At 36.4% G+C, this 20,781-nt stretch overlaps 1 protein-coding gene across 6 annotated transcripts in view; it reads left to right on the plus strand.

Moving 5' to 3' along the window:
• LOC129872014 (uncharacterized) overlaps positions 1-20,781 on the plus strand; it is a 28,407-nt gene that overhangs the window by 3,995 nt on the left and 3,631 nt on the right. For 3 of the 6 annotated variants that reach the window (XM_055946845.1, XM_055946844.1, XM_055946846.1), the window contains 8 exons: positions 6,633-6,997; positions 7,260-7,463; positions 8,226-8,417; positions 8,589-8,842; positions 12,038-12,133; positions 14,380-14,466; positions 15,653-15,758; positions 16,863-17,151. In XM_055946845.1, the coding sequence (XP_055802820.1) occupies positions 6,749-6,997; positions 7,260-7,463; positions 8,226-8,417; positions 8,589-8,842; positions 12,038-12,133; positions 14,380-14,466; positions 15,653-15,758; positions 16,863-17,151 (1,477 nt within the window). In that variant the 5' untranslated portion in view covers positions 6,633-6,748. Of the gene's footprint in view, positions 1-1,708; positions 1,778-6,632; positions 6,998-7,259; positions 7,464-8,225; positions 8,418-8,588; positions 8,843-12,037; positions 12,134-14,379; positions 14,467-15,652; positions 15,759-16,862; positions 17,152-20,781 lie in introns of those variants that run through there. The other 3 variants (XM_055946847.1, XM_055946848.1, XM_055946849.1) reach the window with 3 other exon arrangements.

Raw genomic sequence — 20,781 nt, forward strand, 5'->3', positions numbered from 1 at the left:
AGAATGCCCTCATCCTCTATTTAGAATCAGGTTCCACATTTCATACTGTTTCCTCAGTCACATCTTTACTCTATCCCCCCTCGTGTCTTTGGAAGCACATGCTTTGTTAATAACTTAGCCTTAGGGAAAGATAAATTAGCACCTTATGCCCTCAAATGTGTCTTCCTTGGTTACTCCCGAGTTCAAAAAGGGTATTGTTGTTATTCACTTGAACTTTATCGATACCTTATGTCCGCTGATGTCACATTCTTTGAGACTCAACCTTACTATACATCTTCTGATCATCCTGATGTATCTGAGGTCTTACCCATACCTCAGGTCTTACCTGTACCAACTTTTGAGGAATCTACGGCCTCTCCTACATCTCTAGTTGTAGTGCCACCACTCTTGACTTATTATCGTCGTCCGCGTCTAGTTGTAGTCCCAGATGATTCATGTCATGTGCCAGACCCTGCTCCTACTGCGGACTTGCCTCCTCCTAGACAACTGATTGTACTTCAAAAAGGTATACGATCCACTCGAAATGCTAACCCACATTATACTTTCTTGAGTTATCATCGTCTATCCTTAGGGCTGGGTATAAAATATCAAAAACTGAATTATTGAACCGAACCGGCTATTTTGGTATTTCGGTATTCGGTAATTCGATTCGGTATTCAGTACTGAAATATAAAATTCGGTATTTCGGTTTCGGTATTTGGAAAATACCGAATATCGATTTTTTTATTTTTTATTTTTTTTACAACAAAAAAACTGGGAAAAAAGAAGAAAAATTACCAAAAAGAGAAGAGTTTAGTAAGAGGAAACTATCTCATTTTTTCATTTTCCTTACCATTTTCATTTCAACTTTCCCACGTTTACAACATACTATATGCACACTTTCAAACACGTACATTATGGATAACTGCTAAAATTTAAATTCATGTACATGTAAAAATTATAAATTCTAATTTCAAATTTATGCAATTGGTTAAGAATTCTAATTTCACTTTGCATGATTCACCACATCAGTTATATACATAAACTGTTTGGTAGTTACATTGAAAACGAAAGATTCTAACTCTTTCATATCTTTGCAGGAATTAATTAATAATTAGTGCAGTGATGTAGAGTTTTTGGATAATTCAAAGAAAAACATATGTATAAAAATTATGTGTGATATATTAGAGATTTTTGTTTTCACTCTTTTTCATCATTTTTATTACATGGTAATATTTTTTTTATTCTGTATCTATTCATAAATTATTTTATCTTTGTTTACGATGTATCATTTCTCCTTCGTAGAATGTAGCTTCATAGCAATTTCGGTTTCGGTATTCGGTAAGTTAAAATGCATATATTACTTAATTATGGTGTAGTAATAAAAATATAAGTTAAGATATGTATCTTTTAGGTTAATGTAAATATTAAATGTGGATAAATTTTTATTGTACATTAACTATTAAAAAAATATGGTATTACCGAATACCGTACCGAACCGAAGTTTGATTTACCAATTACCGAACCGAAGTTTGAAAGTTCGATATTTGGTATATACTTTAAATTACCGATTACTAAATTACCGAACCCGAACTTTGAAAATACCGAACCGAATACCGAACGCTCAGCCCTATCTATCCTCACCACATTATGCCTTTGTATCATCTTTTGTCTTTTATTTCCATTCCTAAGACTACAGGTGAAACACTTTCTCATTCTGCATGGAGGCAGGCTATGATTGATGAGATGTCTGCTTTACGTACGAGTGGTACTTGGGAGCTTGTTTCCCTTCCTACAGGTAAATTAACTGTTGGTTGCCGTTGGGTTTATCCAGTCAAAATTGGCCCAGATGGTCAGGTGGATCGACTGAAGGCTCGCCTAGTTTCCAAAGGGTATACTCAGATTTTTAGGCTAGGTTATAGAGACACTTTCGCTCCCGTGATTAAGATAGCATCTGTCCGTCTTTTTCTATCTATGGCTGCTGTTCGTCATTGGCCTCTTCATCAGTTGGACATTAAGAATGCTTTTTTGCATGGTGATTTTTAGGAAGAAGTCTATATGGAGCAACCACCTAGTTTTGTTGCTCAGGGGGAGTCTAGTACCCTTGTATGTCGATTGCGTAGGTCACTCTATGGTCTGAAACAGTCTCTTCGAGCCTGGTTTGGGAAGTTCAGCACAGTAATTCAGCTGTTTGGCATTACTCGTAGTAGAGCTGATCACTCAGTCTTTTATCGACATTCTGCACCAAATCTGTGCATTTATTTAGTTGTTTACGTTGATGATATCGTTATCATCATCAATGATCAAGATTGTATCATTAATTTGAAGCAACATCTCTTTCAGCATTTTCAGACTAAAGACCTCAGCAGACTGAAGTATTTTCTAGGTATTGAGGTTGCTCAGTCTAGATCAAGTATTGTTATTTCTCAACGCAAGTATGCCTTAGACATTCTTGAGGAGACATGAATGACGGGATGTATACGTATTGACACTCCTATGGATCCGAATGTTAAACTCCTTGCAGGACAGGGGGAGCCACTCAGTAATCCTGAAAGGTATAGACGGCTGGTTGGAAAGTTGAATTATCTCACAGTGACTGTGAGTGTTGTAAGTTAGTTTATGACTCCTCCTTGTGATAGTTATTGAGATGCAGTTATTCATATTCTGCGATATATAAAGTTAGCTCCCGATAAAGGACTACTCTTTGAGGATCACGGGCTCCCGGTAAAGGACTACTCTTTGAGGATCACGACTATGAGCATATCACCGGATATACAGATGCTGATTGAGCAGGATCACCCTCTAATAGATGTTTTACATTCGGGTATTGTGTTTTAGTAGGAGGTAATTTGGTGTCGTGGAAGAGTAAGAAATAGAGTGTGATTGCTCGACCTAGTGCAGAAGCAGAATATCGAGTAATGGCTGTGGCAACTTGTGAGCTAGTTTGGATCAAACAGTTGTGATAAAACTAAAATTTGGAGAAACCGGTCATATGGAACTTGTTTATGATAATCAAGCAGCCCTTCATATTGCATCAAATCAGTGTTTCATGAGAGGACTAAGCACATTGAGATTGATTGTCAGTTTGTCAGTTTGTTAGAGAAAACATACTCTGAGGAGATATTGTTACAAAGTTTGTGAAGTTAAATGATCAACTTGCAGATATCTTCACCAAGTCCCTCACCGTTCTTTGTATTAATTATATTTGTAACAAGTTAGGTACATATGATTTGTATGCACCAGCTTGAGGGGGAGTGTTAGAATAAGAATAGGTGTACACAATCCTACTTAGAATAGGAATAGAAATAGGAATAGTTTATAGTATCCTACTTGGAAAAGAATTGGTTTATAGTGTCTATAAATAGGGTCTTTATGTAATATTGTTCTTACACAATTCAATAATATTTTTCTCCTATATTTCTCATACTTCTAAAAAAAAGAAGAAATGATTGAAGTAGCGGAACATTCTTTCTTTTGGATTGATAGAAACATGTGCCACTCAAGATGGTAGCATGAGTAGAAAGAGAAAGACAGTGGACTCTTAAGGACGTTGGTAGTGGCCTCGGTCATATAAATCAAAGTTTAGAGCGTTTGTGCCAGAATAAAGAAAATTAAACGGGCGGACCCTTTCAAATAAGTCACTGCACAACTTCTACTCGAGGCTGCAGCCGTTTAGCTCTTAAAAATAGCAATGTGAATTGTATCACTGGTATATTTCCTAGTTCAACTCAAGCACTTACCCGGAAAATTCACATATGTGGGGATGAGGATAATTGGGCTTAAATCAAAGGGAAGCTTGATAATCATTTTCATTTCTTGTTTTTAACAAATTCTTCGCTGCAGAAATGAGAGCAAATACTTTTTCCAAATCCATGAGCAGTCCTGAGAGATAATTACTAATCAGGGATTTTTGTTAACAAGTAAAAGTAGCTTTTGCTCAAAATATTCATTTTTCTTCATAATAATTTTAAAGAAGTTGAACTACCTCCCTTGTCTTGGACACACGTACTCACAGTCCATTTTTGTTTCCATGTGCTTTGTATCAGGACCTTCCCCTAGGAATGATCGCATCAACTGCTTCATTTTATTAGAATTCTAGGCAACATGAAGTTGTGGGGGCAGAAAGCCCACATTTTAAATAATCAGATCAGTTGCTGGAATGTATCTCCACATTTCAATGAACTTTCAGTCCAATATCTGGTTTTGGATGTTGATCTTATTGAAAAGAGGCTTGCAAGTTGCAAGAGCTATGCACAATTAGCCCGGAACGGAGGTTATCCGAATGTGTAAATACAAAATTCTGTAATAAGAACTCCAATACATTTTCTCTCCCTTTGTGTTTTTGACCGAAATTTCAGTGGAATATCTTCTTAGAGCGGGAGGCCTGATCCTCACATATCTTATTGAATAAGGGAACAAAAAATTAATGCACCTTTTTGCTGGAAAAATGAGGGGAATATTTGCTGTGCATTTAGACTTGCAATATTTTGTCCATAGAGAAAACTGTTATCTTATTTAAGCACAATGCTTCATTCTTAGCTAGTTAGTTTCTATCTTGTTTGAAATGTCTCTTTTTCTTAAAGCTAGAAGAGTACAATTGAGTGATTGACCCAACTGTTACCATTGTCAAAAAAGTACAATTGACCCAGACTCAGTTGTATGCTCGTTTCGTCGTTTTTGCGCAATATGGCTCAGTTTCTTACTATTTTGATTTCTACTGGTGTCTCATGTAGTCTGGAAAGCCAGGTTAACTTGAAACAGGAACCAAAAAACCTAGTCAACACAATCAGTTTGCAACTGCTTTTATTTGTGACTCTGGGCCACGTTTTCTATTATTTTATCTCTAGTATCTTGGAAGTTTCTATTTTATATTTTCCTCAGATTAAGTTTGCTTGCATAATTTGTCTGTTGAATTGGTATGAATGTTATTGGATATGAAAACTTGACTCTGAACTTCATCAAAATTGAATACTAGACTCTGGATCAAGTTCCATTCCTTTGATACTGATAAAAAAAATGGGTTAACAGCCTCCCGCATGGGTAGGATTGAATATTTGAAGCGTGAACAATATAATATGGAGAAACATATGGTAAACCAAGGGCTAAACCTGGGCTCGGATATCATGATAAAAAAATGGGACTTTAAGCCTAACTGAACTACAAATGCTAGCTCATGAGGTGAAGATTGCTTAATACCATACAAGGAGACCCATTTTTAATTGATAAGAAATCGACCTTGAGTCTAACTTGACCTTGAAAGTTTGCTCATGAGTTGAGGATTGCCCAACACCACAACATTCCTACTTATATGGCACTCAACACCCCTAAACGCCACTTTGGAGTGTGAGCAATATAATATGGGGCCCAACATTGGACAGATCAGTTGAGATGGTCCTGACTCTGATACCATAAGGCATAAGAACACATTGGGCATAACTCATCCCCAAAAGCTAGCTCATGAGGTGGGATTTCCCAAGACCATTGTTAGAATAACAATACGAACATGAACAATATATAGAATCCTACTTGGAAAATAATTGTAATATAATATCTATAAATAGGATCTCAGTGTAATAATGCAGATACACAATTCAATAATATTTTTTTCTTATATATCTCACATGGTACCCGTGCGAGGTTAAAAATGAGTGTTCACCTTGGCAGGTTTCGTACTAGCAACAACCTATTTGATGGTAATGAAGATTTTTGTTTGAGAAATTTTATCGGATTGTTACTCTGTGGGGAGACATTGATTTAATGGAGGAGATTTTGGAGATGGAGATCCAACCTGTTGAAGATCCGTGTAGAAGGTGGAACAAATTTAATTTGTCAGAAACTTAGGCCAAGAGGGAGAATTGTTGGGTGTTTGCCCTGATTTTCTTACCATAATTGAGTTTTCCTTTTCCTACAATGAAAAGTATTTAGCTAGTCCTTTATCTTGTAGGAAAAGATTTATGACTCTATAAGTAGAAGCTCATTTCTATTAACGTAGTAGCATCCACAATGTAGTCCTAAGAGCTTTGAGAGTTTTGTTTAGGGGAAGAATTTGTGAGAAATCGATCAGATGGAGCTTGTGTGTGATAATCAAGAGGCCCTTCATATCGCATCAAATCCATTATTTCATCACATTGAAACTAACTGTCATTTTGTTAGTGAAAAGATACTCTCAGGAGATATTGTTACAAAATTCGTGAAGTCGAGTGATCAACCGACATATATCTTCATCAAGTCCCTCACTAGTCCTCGTATCAATTACATTTGTAACAAGCTCGATACATATAACCTGTATGCAGCCGCTTGAGGGAGAGTGTTAGAATAGGAATAGGAACAAGAATAACATATAGAATCCTACTTGGAAAATGATTGTCATATAGTGTCTATAGATAGGGTCCTCGGTGTAATAATGTAGATACACAATTCAATAATATTTTTCTCTTATATGTCTCACAACCATATAAGAAGACCCATTCGTATATCCTCAATTGATGTGGGATCTAAAAGATTCAGCCTTTTCTCAGTGACTAGTAAGTCTTTTTAAAATGCGAGCGATACACCAAATCAAGTTCCAGTAATTTACTTCAGCATCTGGAAAACAAGGTGTGCACTTCATTAACTGTGAAATTAATTACATTTTGTTGTCGTGCTTTTACCAGGACATCTCATAGAGCTCGTCTGAAATCTTCTTGGAGATATATTGTCTTCGTGTACAGTTATCATTTACGGGTCACAATCTACTGAACATGGTATAGAATTTTGAATCCTTGAGGAGATGGAGAAGACAGGAAATGACACAGGGCCAGCAGAGGCTCTGCCTCCCGATTCTCCTTGGTGGCCAGCAGATATTTCCGACAAACTACAGTTGATCACTCTGGTTTCTTCAGAAGATAAAGCAAACTCTACTGTATTGAGCAGCAAACAGGAGCCAGAGGGTTTAGCATCAAAGAGGGCGTCTCAGATTCTGTGGGACACAGGGGAACTTGCAGAGCCTATTCCTGATGGTTTCTACTTTGTTATTCCAGTGAGTATAACATAGTTTTGTGTGGTCTTGTTTTCTTCTTCTTCTGCACTTGGATGATTACTCTCCAGGTGAGAGACCGTTATAGTAATATGGCAAGACGAGAAATTGAATCATATGTTTTTAATGTAGCACGCTAATTTTTTTCTTGGGTCAATTATGTTTCTAACATGACATTCTGAATGTGTACCTTTTGTTTGCTTTGGTTCTTTTCTGGATGGGATCTTGTCAACTCAATATTGTTCTAATTCTCGAATTTCTGCAGGAAAGAAGATTCAAGGAGCTATTCGATACTATTCCATCTTTGGATGACCTTTATGCTTTGGAGACAGAGGGTCTTCGACCTAATGTTATTCTTGTCAATCTGCATAATGATAAGAAGCTTTCCATGTTAAAACAGCTCACTCTAACTTTAGTGAAAGGATTGAGTTCGACTCCAGCTGTAGTGGTGAAGAAGATTGCAGGGTTGGTGCGTCATCTATTATTCTGTTGTCTATACTGGGGTTTAGTTCTGACTGGTTGTTAGTTTCCTTTTTATATTAGAAGGCATGGTAACTTTTCTTTTACATTTTTTCAGTAGTGTTGGAAAACGTAATGCATAAATAAGATTAAGCTGTTATCAGAATATTGCATAAATAAGATTAAGCTGTAATCTGAATATATGTATAATATTTATTATATTTTGCAGAGTTGAAAAGGAAACTGAAACTACATAACCATTTTCTCTCAAATACAAATTAAGGTTTCTCAAGTGTAAGAGTTCAACAAACTTAAAAGTTCTCAACAAAGTACTTCCAAGGAAGTGTGTAGTTTACATGAGTTCTTGAATTTTTTCCAAAAGTTTTTTTAATTTCTTGAACCAAGTATTCCTCTGTAAACAATAATTTCTATATGGAGGGTTTCTCAATTTTAATTTCCATATAATGTTGTGGAACTATGTGATACCGGTTTTACGTTATTGTTAGACAGAAAAGAAAAAAACGAGCCCAAGATCAAAATGATTTTTTCCGATTAATCATTTTTGGTTCAGTTTTTGTCATCTGTTTCACTTTCTAAATGCATCATGTGAAAAACTAGTCTTGATATAACCCATAATTCTGTATGACATTTTTATTGCGAAACTGTTACTTAAGTTTTCAAATTTTTTAAGATAACTTAACTGCAAGCTGCAGAAAAATCTGTTTTCCCGAGATTGTGCGGTTTTAGTCTGACAGCATATCACTGTGGTTAGGTTTGCGATTTCTATAAGCATCCTAAGTACAAGTCCACTCATGTGAGTGGTACACTTGAGGAGGTCTCACATGCTTTGGGTAGTCAAGGAATCCACATGCTGTGCCAAATAAAGGATGGTTCCTGCCATTCTCGAGCAATCTTATTCAAAGTTCTTGCTGATACTGTGGGCGTTGAGTGTAAGCTGATTGTGGTGAGCTTTTTATTTCTCTTCAAAATGTAGTCTTCTTTAAGTAATTGGAACAAAATATTCTTTTCCATCTTTTGTGTTTAAGTAATTGCATTCAGTTGGATTTTCAAGCTTCCGTTCAATGCACAATTTTTTCTTTCAATTCCCTCCATTTTATCTTCTAACTAATATTAGGGTTTCCCAAGAGGAGGAGCGCTGGAGTGTGCAGATTCGTCTAAGCACATCTGTGTCACAGTCATTCTGGATTCTGTAGAACTACTGGTTGACCTTATGCATTATCCTGGCAAGCTGTTTCCTTATTCAACGAAGCAGCTACATCGCTCACATTTCTTTGGTGAGAGTGATTCTGTAGAAACTGATTCATGTAACTCACCGATGGATCCCATTAGTCCTACCTGTTTCAGTTCCGACTACAGTGGCACTGGAAGGTAAGGATATAAAGCTTGGGGAGGCTAGTTGGCATGATATTTGTTTAGAATGCAAACTTGTTATCCCTTCCTTTCAAACTTATTGTTCTGGTTGACCTGGAATGATATTTATATATATATTTTTTGATGAGGACACACTAACCATTTTAAAGAAAATGACATTTATATTATCTAATGTTAGTTGGAAAGAATGTGTGCCAAAGTTAATATTCCTATGCTGGTGAAAATTAAATTAGTGTAACGTGGGCACCATTTAAAGTTTCTAGTTATTCGTCAATCCAGAAAGATAGTTCTAGGCCTATCTCAATTGTCCTTGTCCACTTCCGGTAAAAGTAAAATTTTGATGCTGCTTTTCTTTATTATATTCTCCACGAACTCTTACGAATTCATAAATATGCAAGGATATCTATATTGCAAGTATGGAAATGCTCCTGAAATAATTATGTAATTAGGAGCGTTATAGGATTGTAAACTAAATTATATGCATGAAGATAGACTTCTCAATTCGCCACTGCTGACTCATCTCCAAATCTCTCAGTCAAGGCGCCTTGTCACCAGAGAGATTACTGGCAGAGGCTCATCCTGGGAAAAGTGGGTGCCTGTACTTCCTAAACGCTACCTTGGTCTTTTCGTTACTGGTACACGCATGTGAGAGTGACAACTTTCTAGAAGAACAGCCATAAATCTGGCAGAATAGGCATGATTCTGCCAGAGCGTCATCGGAAAGATGGACGGAGACGTCGAGTCAGTCACCAAAAAGAGGCTCTGTACGGCTATAACAACCATTGAAAGAGGCCCAGTGCTGTCGAAATTATCATCTATAAGAAGCAAGAATAGTAAACAATGGGCATACATAAATTTTTGTCTCGGTAGATGGTGTTAGACGACCTACTGGTAAGCAAAAGCTACTTAATCCCGACCAAGAATGTAGAGGCACTGAAACTCGTACATGAGAAGAGAAGAGAAACTCTTGTTAAAATTAGTGGTTAACAACATATAAGAGAGCTTTTATATAGAAGTTTGAGCTACTGAAATAAGGAAAACAACAACAACATCATACCCAGTGTAATCCTACAAACATAACTAGTGTAAAATATGGAGAGTTTCCTAATTCTAGTGATTTCAAATTACTATGCCTTAGCCATTAAGAATTTGTAGACAATTCATTTTATGATTCTCTCAACTTTCGATAGGGAACACTCAAGATCTTGTGGTATTGTTTATAACCCATTCAGAATCAACTAACTGTTTTAGTCTGGTTTTCATGTTTTAAGTTTTTGACCAATCGACTTCTAAACAATTTCAGTCTTTGGCATCTAAAACTTATGTGATTTAACACATGCATAGCATTAGTTTTCAGCCATTGTAGTTTGGCAACTATGGATCAAGTATCAGTCTAAAGTTTGTCAATTTTTACCATCAAAGTCATATCACACATGAATTAGGACATAGGAAGTTAGGAAGTTGGGCATAACTGCTAACAATACAGATAGAACTTTTTCATTAAAAAAATAAAATAGAATTTTGATTCGTTTCACTTATGCATGTGAAAAGCCAGTCTTTGCATGGGCCTAAGATGGATGAACCCCAATGACTTCATTTGGCCCATCTGTGACAAGTATATAGCTGCAGTTCGACGATGAGGAAAGTTTGAGTAAATAATGCAGTTGCTTTCAAAACTCTGTATAGATAAACATCTGTCTATTCTGTTCAGTCTTCTTCATCTTCCTTAATTTTCCTATATTTTACAAGGAACAAATTACTCTCATTGTCCCTTTGAGTACTGCCTTGTGTTTGCTGATGTGTTATTCACTTTCTTCAGCTTATCACACAGTCAGCCCGATGTCAAAAGTTCACTTTGGTATGGAAGGAATAAAGTTGTATCTGAACAGAGGGCTTCAAGTTCAAGGTTCAATTTGTCTTGTAGCCTTCCAGGACTTAAGATACAGAGAATCCTAACTTTTCCAGATTAAGTAGTTGAAGTTAGCAATTCAACTCCCGATTGCTTTCTGATGTAATTGTTCTTGCATGCCCAATAATCATTATCTTCTTCTCTAGAAGATGATCTATTTCATGTCTTCTGAGAGATACACTAATGAATATGAGTTTTGTTTCGAATGCACACAATGAGGGTGTTACAACATTGGTTATGGAATTAATTAAAGGCACTATTTTCTATGAGATGCAGTCTCTGCAGCTGATTAATTTGATCCAATCTGTAAATACGAACAAGCACAAAAAAACCTATCCTGTGAAACCTTGTAATTAGTTCTAAATGAAAGAGAGTTAAAGTATTCTTATGAGAGATATTCAGTTGATTTGATTGATATTTATTTAATTTAGTTATTAGTAATGTTTTTACTTATAAAGGTTAGGAACTATACGTTTTTTGGTTTCTCCAGAAGGAGAAATTAAAGAGAGCTGGAACTCCATGCAGCTTTTGAGCTCCAGTTGGGATTTGGCCTTTTTCTTCTCTGCCCATTTCTAATGACTTCTTCCTTTTGTGATTGTTGGTCAGTTTACCAAATAAATAATAAATAATTAGAAGAAGACATTTGTTTATTCCGGCTTGGAATTTAAAATTTATAGGGCTGGACCAGGAGGAATAGACCACCAAAAGTTGCAACCTGCTGATACACTGCTAGATGATTACCTCTTATATACCTAGAGATAGGTCTATATAGTATGGGCCAATTACATAATTTTTTTTGTATTCTTTTTCTTTAGAGAAACAGAGTCATCATTACCTTCAATTGTTTTTTTTAATATTTACTATATCATAAAAGTAAAATATTTATATTTGGAGTCACCCTGCCTTGGTTCATCCTATATTTTAGTCTGAAAGCTGTGTGTATTTCTCTATGTTCGTACAGCAGGTTCAATAATCTGTGGGTGAAAGTGGATCTCCCCATTTATTGTAACTATGTATATCTATCATACAAACATAGCCCTATTTCATACTTCTGATTTGTTAGAATTGCTGTTAGTTATTTGCAAGTTTCAACATGCTCTCAAATTTATCGTAAGACTCTTGTGAGTTCGTAAAAACAGAGATGTTTATTTTATATCTCAGGATGTTTAAACTTTCCAAATTCTTTTATAAATCAATCTTTCTTACTTAGCAGTTACATGAGTTTATGTTGATTATTAGAGTTTCAGGTTTTCTGTTGATAAACTTGAAATCCTTTTTTTCAGTCCAGAGCATCCTTTCTTCAGAGGACCTGGGAGATCCATTCTTGGTGGTCGTGCACAGTCTTTCAAGGACTGCAACTATGATGTTACGTCTTCAAGGTTCTAACTCTACCATTTCTTATATCTCTAGATTAAAGATTTATCTGAAATTGTCATAGTTTGAAGGAACATACATTTCCTTTATCATTTAACGGCTTCAGTCTGCTAGTTGGTCTTAGAGATATTGTCCTGATGAAAGTATCTTGTTCCAGTTTTGTTCTACTCTAAATGGTTGGAATAATTAGTGAAGTAGCTCAAGAAACAATTACACAGAAAATAGCTTTTCGTTTTATATATCTTTCTGTTTTACTTAGATCTATAGCTACAGACAGTATTATGTTAATGTATCTTCCTAGCTAAAAATAGAGTTCTAGTTTCAAAAGTTCTGATTTGTTTAGAATTCTTGACAAAAAACTAGAACTCTTATGAACTTGTTTGCAGGTTTCAATTACGTTTTGCTAAATTGATTTGGCATTACGATTTTTCTCTCTATTATCCTCTTTTTCATGCTTGCTTCTCAGTTCTCCCTTCTTTCCTTCTCTCCTTTCTCTCAGTCTTTCTATTTCTCCTCTCAACCAATCTTTCTCCCTTTCTTCCTGTCACTCTTATTCTCCTCACTTTCACCCCTTTCTCATTTCCTCCTCTTGCCTTTTATCTCGTCCTTGTTGCTGGTACTTTGATTTTGTGTCAAAGCTGAGATTTGAAGTTTGATTCATCACACTACTGTACTCTTAGCATCTATCATTGATGAAGTTTGATTCATCACGCTACTGTACTTTTTAGCATCTATCGTTGCTAGAGTCCTGCCATTAGTTGATGGATCTGTTCGTCTTCTTCAGTTAGTATTTCAAGAAGGTCCTTTGGGAGCTGCACTAACAGTTTCACTCATCGGGATCGAGCTTAATTGAATTGGTGGAGAATTATGTAGCTTAACAAATGAAAGATTACACTATTTGTATCTTTGATTTTTATTTATCTAATCAAAATAATTTCTTTTGAAGTATTATAGAAATGTTCATCTTTTAGTTGGATAAAAGGTCTCTTTTTTCTAGTTAAATATAGAGGTTTAGTAATTTCAAGAGTTCTACTTAAACTCCTTATCCTACACCCTTATGTTTTTGTTTTGCTAAACTGATTTGGGTAAAACTTCTCTCTATCTTCTACTTCCTTCTCCCTTATTTTCTCTCTTTGTTTCTCTCAGTCAGTCTCTCTTTCATTCTTTGTCTCTCTCTCTTTCCTTTTCTCATTTCTCCCCCTTGCCTTTCTCTATGCTTCATTATAGGTGCTACATCAATTTAGTATCAGAGCCTTCCTTTCCTTTTTATTACCACATCTATTAGTCAGTAAAGTTAATAAATCTTGTCTGTCTATCTGTTGTTTATTCCTTTCATTATCCTTTTTCTGGTTTAAAGATCAAACATCTAATAATTATAAACTATCAAATTGCATCAAATATAGCATTTTGCTTTCTAAGTGTTACAATCAGACTGTAGAACAGTTTTTCTAATCTCTGATTCTCTATCAAGTCAAATTTATGATTATACTGCCTTGGTAGCATAATATTCTCAGCCATACAAATCATGCTTGAACCAAGAAGTGATATGTATGCATGATCTGTGAATTGTTGTGCATTGAGGGGCGTAGCTGTTTTACATTTTCCCCAGTGAAGTTGGAGGGTTCATATGTATAATATATTTGAAGTTTGTTATGGTTAATTGGCTGCGTTATGGATCTAAAAGGTTCCTTGAGTACTTCAGGATCCATAATAGAGGTTTGTATTTTAGTGATCAAAGAAAAAGACAGATTTTTATTTTCAGGCAGTAGCCTGGCCGCGTAATATATATTCAATCCGACATATCATGCTTGAAATGAGAACTGATAGTGGCATGATCCATTGACAGGTGGAGCTGTTTTATGTTTCCTTAGTGAACTAGGAGTTCAGATGTATTTGAGGTGTGTTGTAGTTAATTAATGTATACAAAAGGTGTACCTTATACACTTCGGCTTCTTACTCTTTGAACTGTCTCCAGAGCATGAAGATTTTGCTTCTTATCGATTATACCCGATCTCTGAAATGCATAATACTCTTCTCTATTATTTCATGGGGAAGTGCACAAACAATCTAATGTTTTTATTCAAAAAATTGATACAATGTTCTTATTCCGCTGAGGATAGTTTGTTATGCTTCTTTGCCATATGTTTTCTCCTGTCTCTTTCCGGGAGGAGTGGCAAAAGTTCTCTGGAAATGTTGTCCGCAACTCATGGCTTAGCATCATAACATGACACATGAATTGAACTGACTGCAGGTCTGCTGGTGCATCACCTATACACACTCGTAGAAGAAGACGGAGATCCATCAGCATGATTCCGGAGATTGGTGATGACATTGTAAGGTTGATCATGTCCCTTTGCCTCTAACTAAACCTCCTACTCCCTCTGTCCCAATTTATGTGACACACTTTCCTTTTTGGTCAGTCCCAATAAAAATTGCTCATTTCTATAGAAACAATTTAACTTTAAAATGCCCGTTTTCCCCTTAATGGGATGATTTATAGCCACACAAACATCTATAATTTGTTTTAGACCGCAAATTACAAAAATCTTTCTTTCTTTCTTAAACTCGTGCCAAGTTAAACAGCATCACATAAATTGAGACGGAGAGAGCATTACCTTTAGCTCTCAGTCATCTCCTTTCTTCTTTCTTTCTTTCTTTCTTTTATCCTCCATTTCCTTTTTTACCCTTGCAAAATAGTTTCACATTCTCTTAAAAAGAGAATTTTCAATACTTAGCTCCAAATGAGTATATAGTACTCCCTCTGTCTATTTTTACTTGTCTAGTATTGACTTGAAACACCCTTTAAGGAGCAATAAGTAGAATGACAATTTTACTATATTACCCTTTGAATATAATTAATTCAATGTTCTAAAAAATGCATAGGAAAATGATTATAGTTAATAATAAGGGTAAATTAGGAATCAAATGATAAATTATTACTTGATTTTTTAAAACTAAACAATTAAAAATGGACATCTATTTAGTATAGTGGACAAGTAAAAATGGAGGAAGTAGTTATTATATGTTGCTTACGCAACTTATGCGGAATAATAGTTATAGCAGAGGTTTATCATCATTTTTACGCATACAATGCTAAGATTTTTCCAAATGAGGATGTAACTAGATCGAATTGTTTTGACATCTTGTATTCCCACTGTGAGCTGTACAACTAGTTTTGACAACTCATGGAATGACACGACAAAAAAGAAGTCTCAATTTTGACAAGAATAGCTTGAGAGATGAAATGATTATAAATTGACAACTACCTTTAAAGAAAACGACAACCAGCTCAATCGCTTTAATAGTGTCTGTTTTGTCACCATAAATAAATGCACACAAGGTTGCAGAATCTTCTAGCAAAATTTATAAGTAGTACAGAGGCTCCCCCAGTTTACTCCATTTAGCTCAATGAGCCATCCAGATCTATTCTTGTGCAAGAGATATACATAAACAATACCTATTTCCTTCTAGGTTATACCAACTTTCTGCATATCTCGTAAGTATTTGTCTGACCTTGAATGTAGGGTTGTTCGGGAAATGAATGCAACTATGAAGAAAAATCATCTCTCAGCGGAACAAGCAACATTTGATTTGTCTACAAGGAAAGCGGAAGATAATTCTGGTCATCAAGTGAGTGTTTTTTCTCTTGAACTCCTTGTTTACAAAAGGATACACATGTATCTAGCTGTCTTTCTTAGAATTGTCAGCAAAAACTTGCTTCCAAGACTTTTTGAAAGGTAACTCAAAATGTCGGAAGTTATTATCCAGACGTATTTTAAATTTAAATTAGGTAAAATATGTTTTTGATTGACTACATCTGGAAAGGAGAGTAAATTCCAATTGGACTAATTCTTATTTGGATGGATCCGAGGCAGATGCTTATTACAGTAAATGGGATTAGCCTCAAGCTCTAATTTGTTGAAAAGATGAAATAAATAATATGACAACTAGTAAAATCAACCTACCCCTGGATGGAACCCAATCCACATTAAGCTTAAATTGGGTCTAATCTGGTGCAATGACTCCAGTTTACAAATCTTCCCAAATATTATCTCAGAATAAACAAAACTTCCTCCAACTAAATCCAAATTTACTGCAGCGGAAGTTACCGTTGGGAGGTATAATTTGTCATGAAGGACACAATGTGTCTATGCTTCTTATATGAGCTTAAACATGGTCGCCAGGGGTTGACTGAGAGGTTGAGGCATAGGAGTAACAATTTGGACATCCCAAGTTCGAATCGTGACAACAACATTCAGTGTGTGCCCATCTGCTCCAACCTTGATGGGTAGGATTACCCAGCACTTGTGCTTGTTGGTTGTAGCAAATTGCTTGGTAGATTAGTCAAGGTGCACAGAAGTTGATCCGGTCACCATTGTCATAAAAGGAAATATAATTTCTTAAACATGCTGAGGACATGTGCTTATAGATTTTTTTAGAAAAAAATTCGTACATTGTTCAAGAAATCCACTTCAATTTCCGGGAAGCAAAGCCGTGATTGTTATATATTTTTCCTAGTGTGTTTAATTTATGATATTGCTTTCAATAATTTGTGCTTAATACTTTTTGCATTATGCCTCTTATAGCTACTTCCAACCGGTTCTCTAACTTGGTAAGACCTTGTTTTCTAGGCTTGTTAACTTGTTTGTGAGTCAGTTGGGTTAACTGATAGAATCAAAGCCATGGAATTTGCTCAACTCAATAATGACACTAATCATATTTACCACTTTCCAGGCACTGAATTTCCGTTCAGATGACCTAAATACAGGGAATGGTGAAAAAGGTCAACCACAACATTTTCACAGAAAGTGCTTGACATCTGACAAAGCAATATCCCTGCCTTCATCTCCACGCTGGAGCTATGGTAGAGGCAAGGCAGCAGGAATTTTTGGCAGTCCTGATATGATGTCAAGATTGGACAAAGTGATAGAATCATCAAGGATCCTCAACAAACCATTGTTACCATTTGATGAATGGAACATTGATTTCTCTGAAATAACCATTGGAGCACGTGTTGGAATTGGTATTCATTCTTCTTATATACTACAATATGATAACTAATCAACCGACTTGTAGTTTGAAGCTCCACGTGCTTATTGAGTCGTGCATTCACTAGCAGTTAACTAAATGCTTTCCTATGGGTGGGAACACAGGTGGTTGGTCAGTGGACATTACTTGTTTCGCATGTTAGGGTCCATCTGCATTTATTTATCTTGCTATTTTCATTTCTTTGTACTCAAATACCTATACAACAACAACAACATACCCAGTTTAATCCCAAAGTTGGGGTTTGGGGAGGGTAGAGTGTATGCAAACCTTACTCATACCTCATGGAGGCAGAGAGACTCTTTCCGAAAGACCCTCGCTCAAGTGCAGCAAATCAAAGCAGTTGTGAAAAAAGAAAATACGGAAGTGAAGAAAACATGACAACTAATAAGGAATGCATCACAGAGCATTTAGAAAATTAACATAAAGAACTATGATTCGCCAATAGGTTGTGTACCTGTCACCTCCAAAGATCTGTAATATGTTCATTCTTCATGGAATGGCATAATTACATTTTTTAACCAGTGTGGGTCGTAGCAGACTGTTAACTTTTCATCCGATAGCAGGTTCCGAAAGTTAGTTTAAGTTGGCAGTAACGTCTCTGAGAAATAGAAAAATGCAATGAAGGTGATCTTAAATTCAGTAGGGAAATTAACCACATCCAATATGTGTGACAACACCTGTATTCCTTGCTTCCATCTACTCGATATGCTATAACTGCATGACGTACTGTTTGGTTAGGGTTGAAAACACATGCTAGTCACTGACAGTGATTGAACCATTTAAAGCCAAAAGAAAAGAAAAGAATGATTTCATACAGTTACTGGGTCATTTCTCTCTTGTACAGTTTGATGTATGTTCCCTTATCAAGAAGCCATTATTATGTGTGCTTATTTATCTTAGTGTGGTATCTTAATTGTTAATTCATTCTTGTGAATCTGTTCTTACTATTTTCTTTTGGCAGCATATTTTCCACCTACATGCCACTCACCCTTATTTGGTCATACTGTCAAAGTTTTCACATCATAGTCCTGAAAGTCGAGGATAATCTGTACAGAGTAACATATGTTGTGTGTTCTCTTTCCTTTTCTCATTTCCTTCTGATAGAATAAAACCCTAGTCCAGTAAGGTATAGAACAATAACGTCTCAGGCCCGAGCAAGTTGGGATGAGGATTCATCATAAATTGACTAGCTTTATGTTGGTTGTCACCAACCGCAATCCTCCACCATTATCCGGGCTTGAGACCAGTAGCGTGAGAAAACTCACCGTAGCAGATTTTTTTTAATAAGCTTACCCAGATGGACTTTGGGCAGTGTTTTATTAAGCATTGAGCAACAGGGGGGGGGGGCTAGGCATAGCCTCAGGGGTACAACTCTATTACAAAAAAATGGAAGAAAGTTTGATACAACTGCTTCTTTCTTCCATGATCAGCTATACAGTCTAGCTAACAAAAAAATTCACTTTGTCATATCTAATTCTTATGCTAGGGAGTTGCCATTTTTCTAGTTGGAAAGGGCCCTTATCATGTCTTGGCAGCCACTGGAAGGAATCGAATATAATGCCTTCATTGATGGATGCAGCAAATTTGGCCAGGTAGTCTGCCACCTGGTTTGCCTCTCTGTAACAATGGCTAACATATACTTCATCTTGGTTTAGGATTGCAATGATAGCTTCAATCTCCCTCCTCAACTTCTGGTTGTTAGTAGCCTTGTTCAAAATATCAGCAATAATCAGTCAAGCTCCAATATGAATCTGATAAATCCCTGTGTAACACCCCATTCAATTCCAAATCTAGCAACTTTAGCTCCTGCCATGTTCCAATTACACAACACTGGAGAGGAGAAGGCCATGATTATATCACCATGTTCATCCCTTCTCTAATGAAGATGCCATATGTCTTGACTGGGTGGGTTAGTCCACTGCACCTGCTTCCATATAGGAACTGGTTTCAGACTCTCAACCATCTCACAGATTGTTGGCCAATTCATGAGTGATATGTTTTCCTAGTGCAGCTTTAATGTTCCACTCACTTCCACATAATATGATACTGCATGCTAGGAGCAGAAGATTTTTTTGTCCCCATACTTACAAGCACGTCTACTTCTCCATATCTCCCTACAAATAGAAGTTGGCACAATCTGTAATAGGTATCTGTCGACTACATTCTGAGTCTTAATCTGCCGCCAACTACTCAAGACATTTCTAATTGGTCTAATATGATGCTGTATGCCCGTGACATTTGCAAAAATAAATTAAAATCCACAAGTGAACTGCAGCGTCACTTTCAACGAGTACATGGTGTAAAGTTTCACATTATGGTTCATTGCAACGTGAGCATTTAAACACAATCTGATTTCCAAACTTAGTAATAATCTCATCAAATGTAATTTTGTTTTAATCAGTCTCCATGTCAAGAAGGAGATTTTGAAAGGAATGGACCTCTGCCATTTCTGACCAGGTGCTTAGGTACCATTCCTTCCAGCTTATTCACATTCCAGCTACCATGCTCCATGAAATCCTTGACTCTTTGTTTAGCAGATCTTCTGGAACCTGTCCATTGGATAGTTAATGTTCCTTTGAAGTTTAATCTGCAAGTGGCGGTTTGATGCAGATTTATCTCCATGAGGAGTGTTGGCCAGTCAAGAACTCTTAGGTTCAAAAGATGCAAGTGGCGGAAATGAGGATGTTGAGATGGATGTGTGGGCATACTAGGAGCGATAGGATTAGGAATGAGGATATCCGGAACAAAGTGGGAGTGGCTTCCATAGTGGACAAGTTGAGGGAAGGGAGACTGAGATGGTTTGGGCATGTGAAAAGAGATGTGCAATGCCCCGGTGAGGAGGTGTGAGAGGTTGGATATAGTGGGGTCGAGGAGAGGCGGAGGTAGGCCGAAGAAGTATTTGAGGGAGGTAATTAGACACGATATGACGCATTTTCAGCTTACCGAATACATGACCTTAGATAGGGGGTATGGAGGTCGCGGATAAGGGTAGAAGGTAGTTAATAGTTGTCCTATTACTACCTTATTCATGTATTTGGTTTGGTGGTAGTATAGTGCACCATGTCAGTTGTAGTCTTTGGCTTTTGGTATTTGATATCATCTATGGTTTACTGTGTTTAGGTGATCACACTTGGTTGTTGTTGTTACAGTTCCTTGCATATATGCGCCGTACTACTTTGCTATTAGTTGTCATGTTTTTCCCCACTATCTTTTTTCGTTTTATTACTGCTGTGATTTGCTTGAGTCAAAGGTCTTTTGGAAACAACCTCTCTACCTCGGAGAGGTAGTGGTAAGGACTGCATGCACTCTACCCTTCCCACATCCCACTTTGTGGGATTTCACTAGGTATGTTGTTGAAGAGGTAAACTCATCATGCATTCTCAATTCTTTAGTTATGAATATTATTTGGTAGAAGCAGACATATAAGTCCATTAACTAAGTATGAGTTTCTAGTTATTTTATCTTTCATTAGTTCTGTTCTGTAACGGTGGAGATGGAAACATCATCAGTTTTTAATCAGTCCTGGAGATCATGTAACTGGTGTTCATGTAATAATTAATCATTCTATTACCCTCCAATTATATAACTAACCCATCATCATGCA

This window comes from Solanum dulcamara, chromosome 11, assembly GCF_947179165.1.
Source record: "Solanum dulcamara chromosome 11, daSolDulc1.2, whole genome shotgun sequence".
NCBI classification, from domain to species: Eukaryota; Viridiplantae; Streptophyta; class Magnoliopsida; order Solanales; family Solanaceae; genus Solanum; species Solanum dulcamara.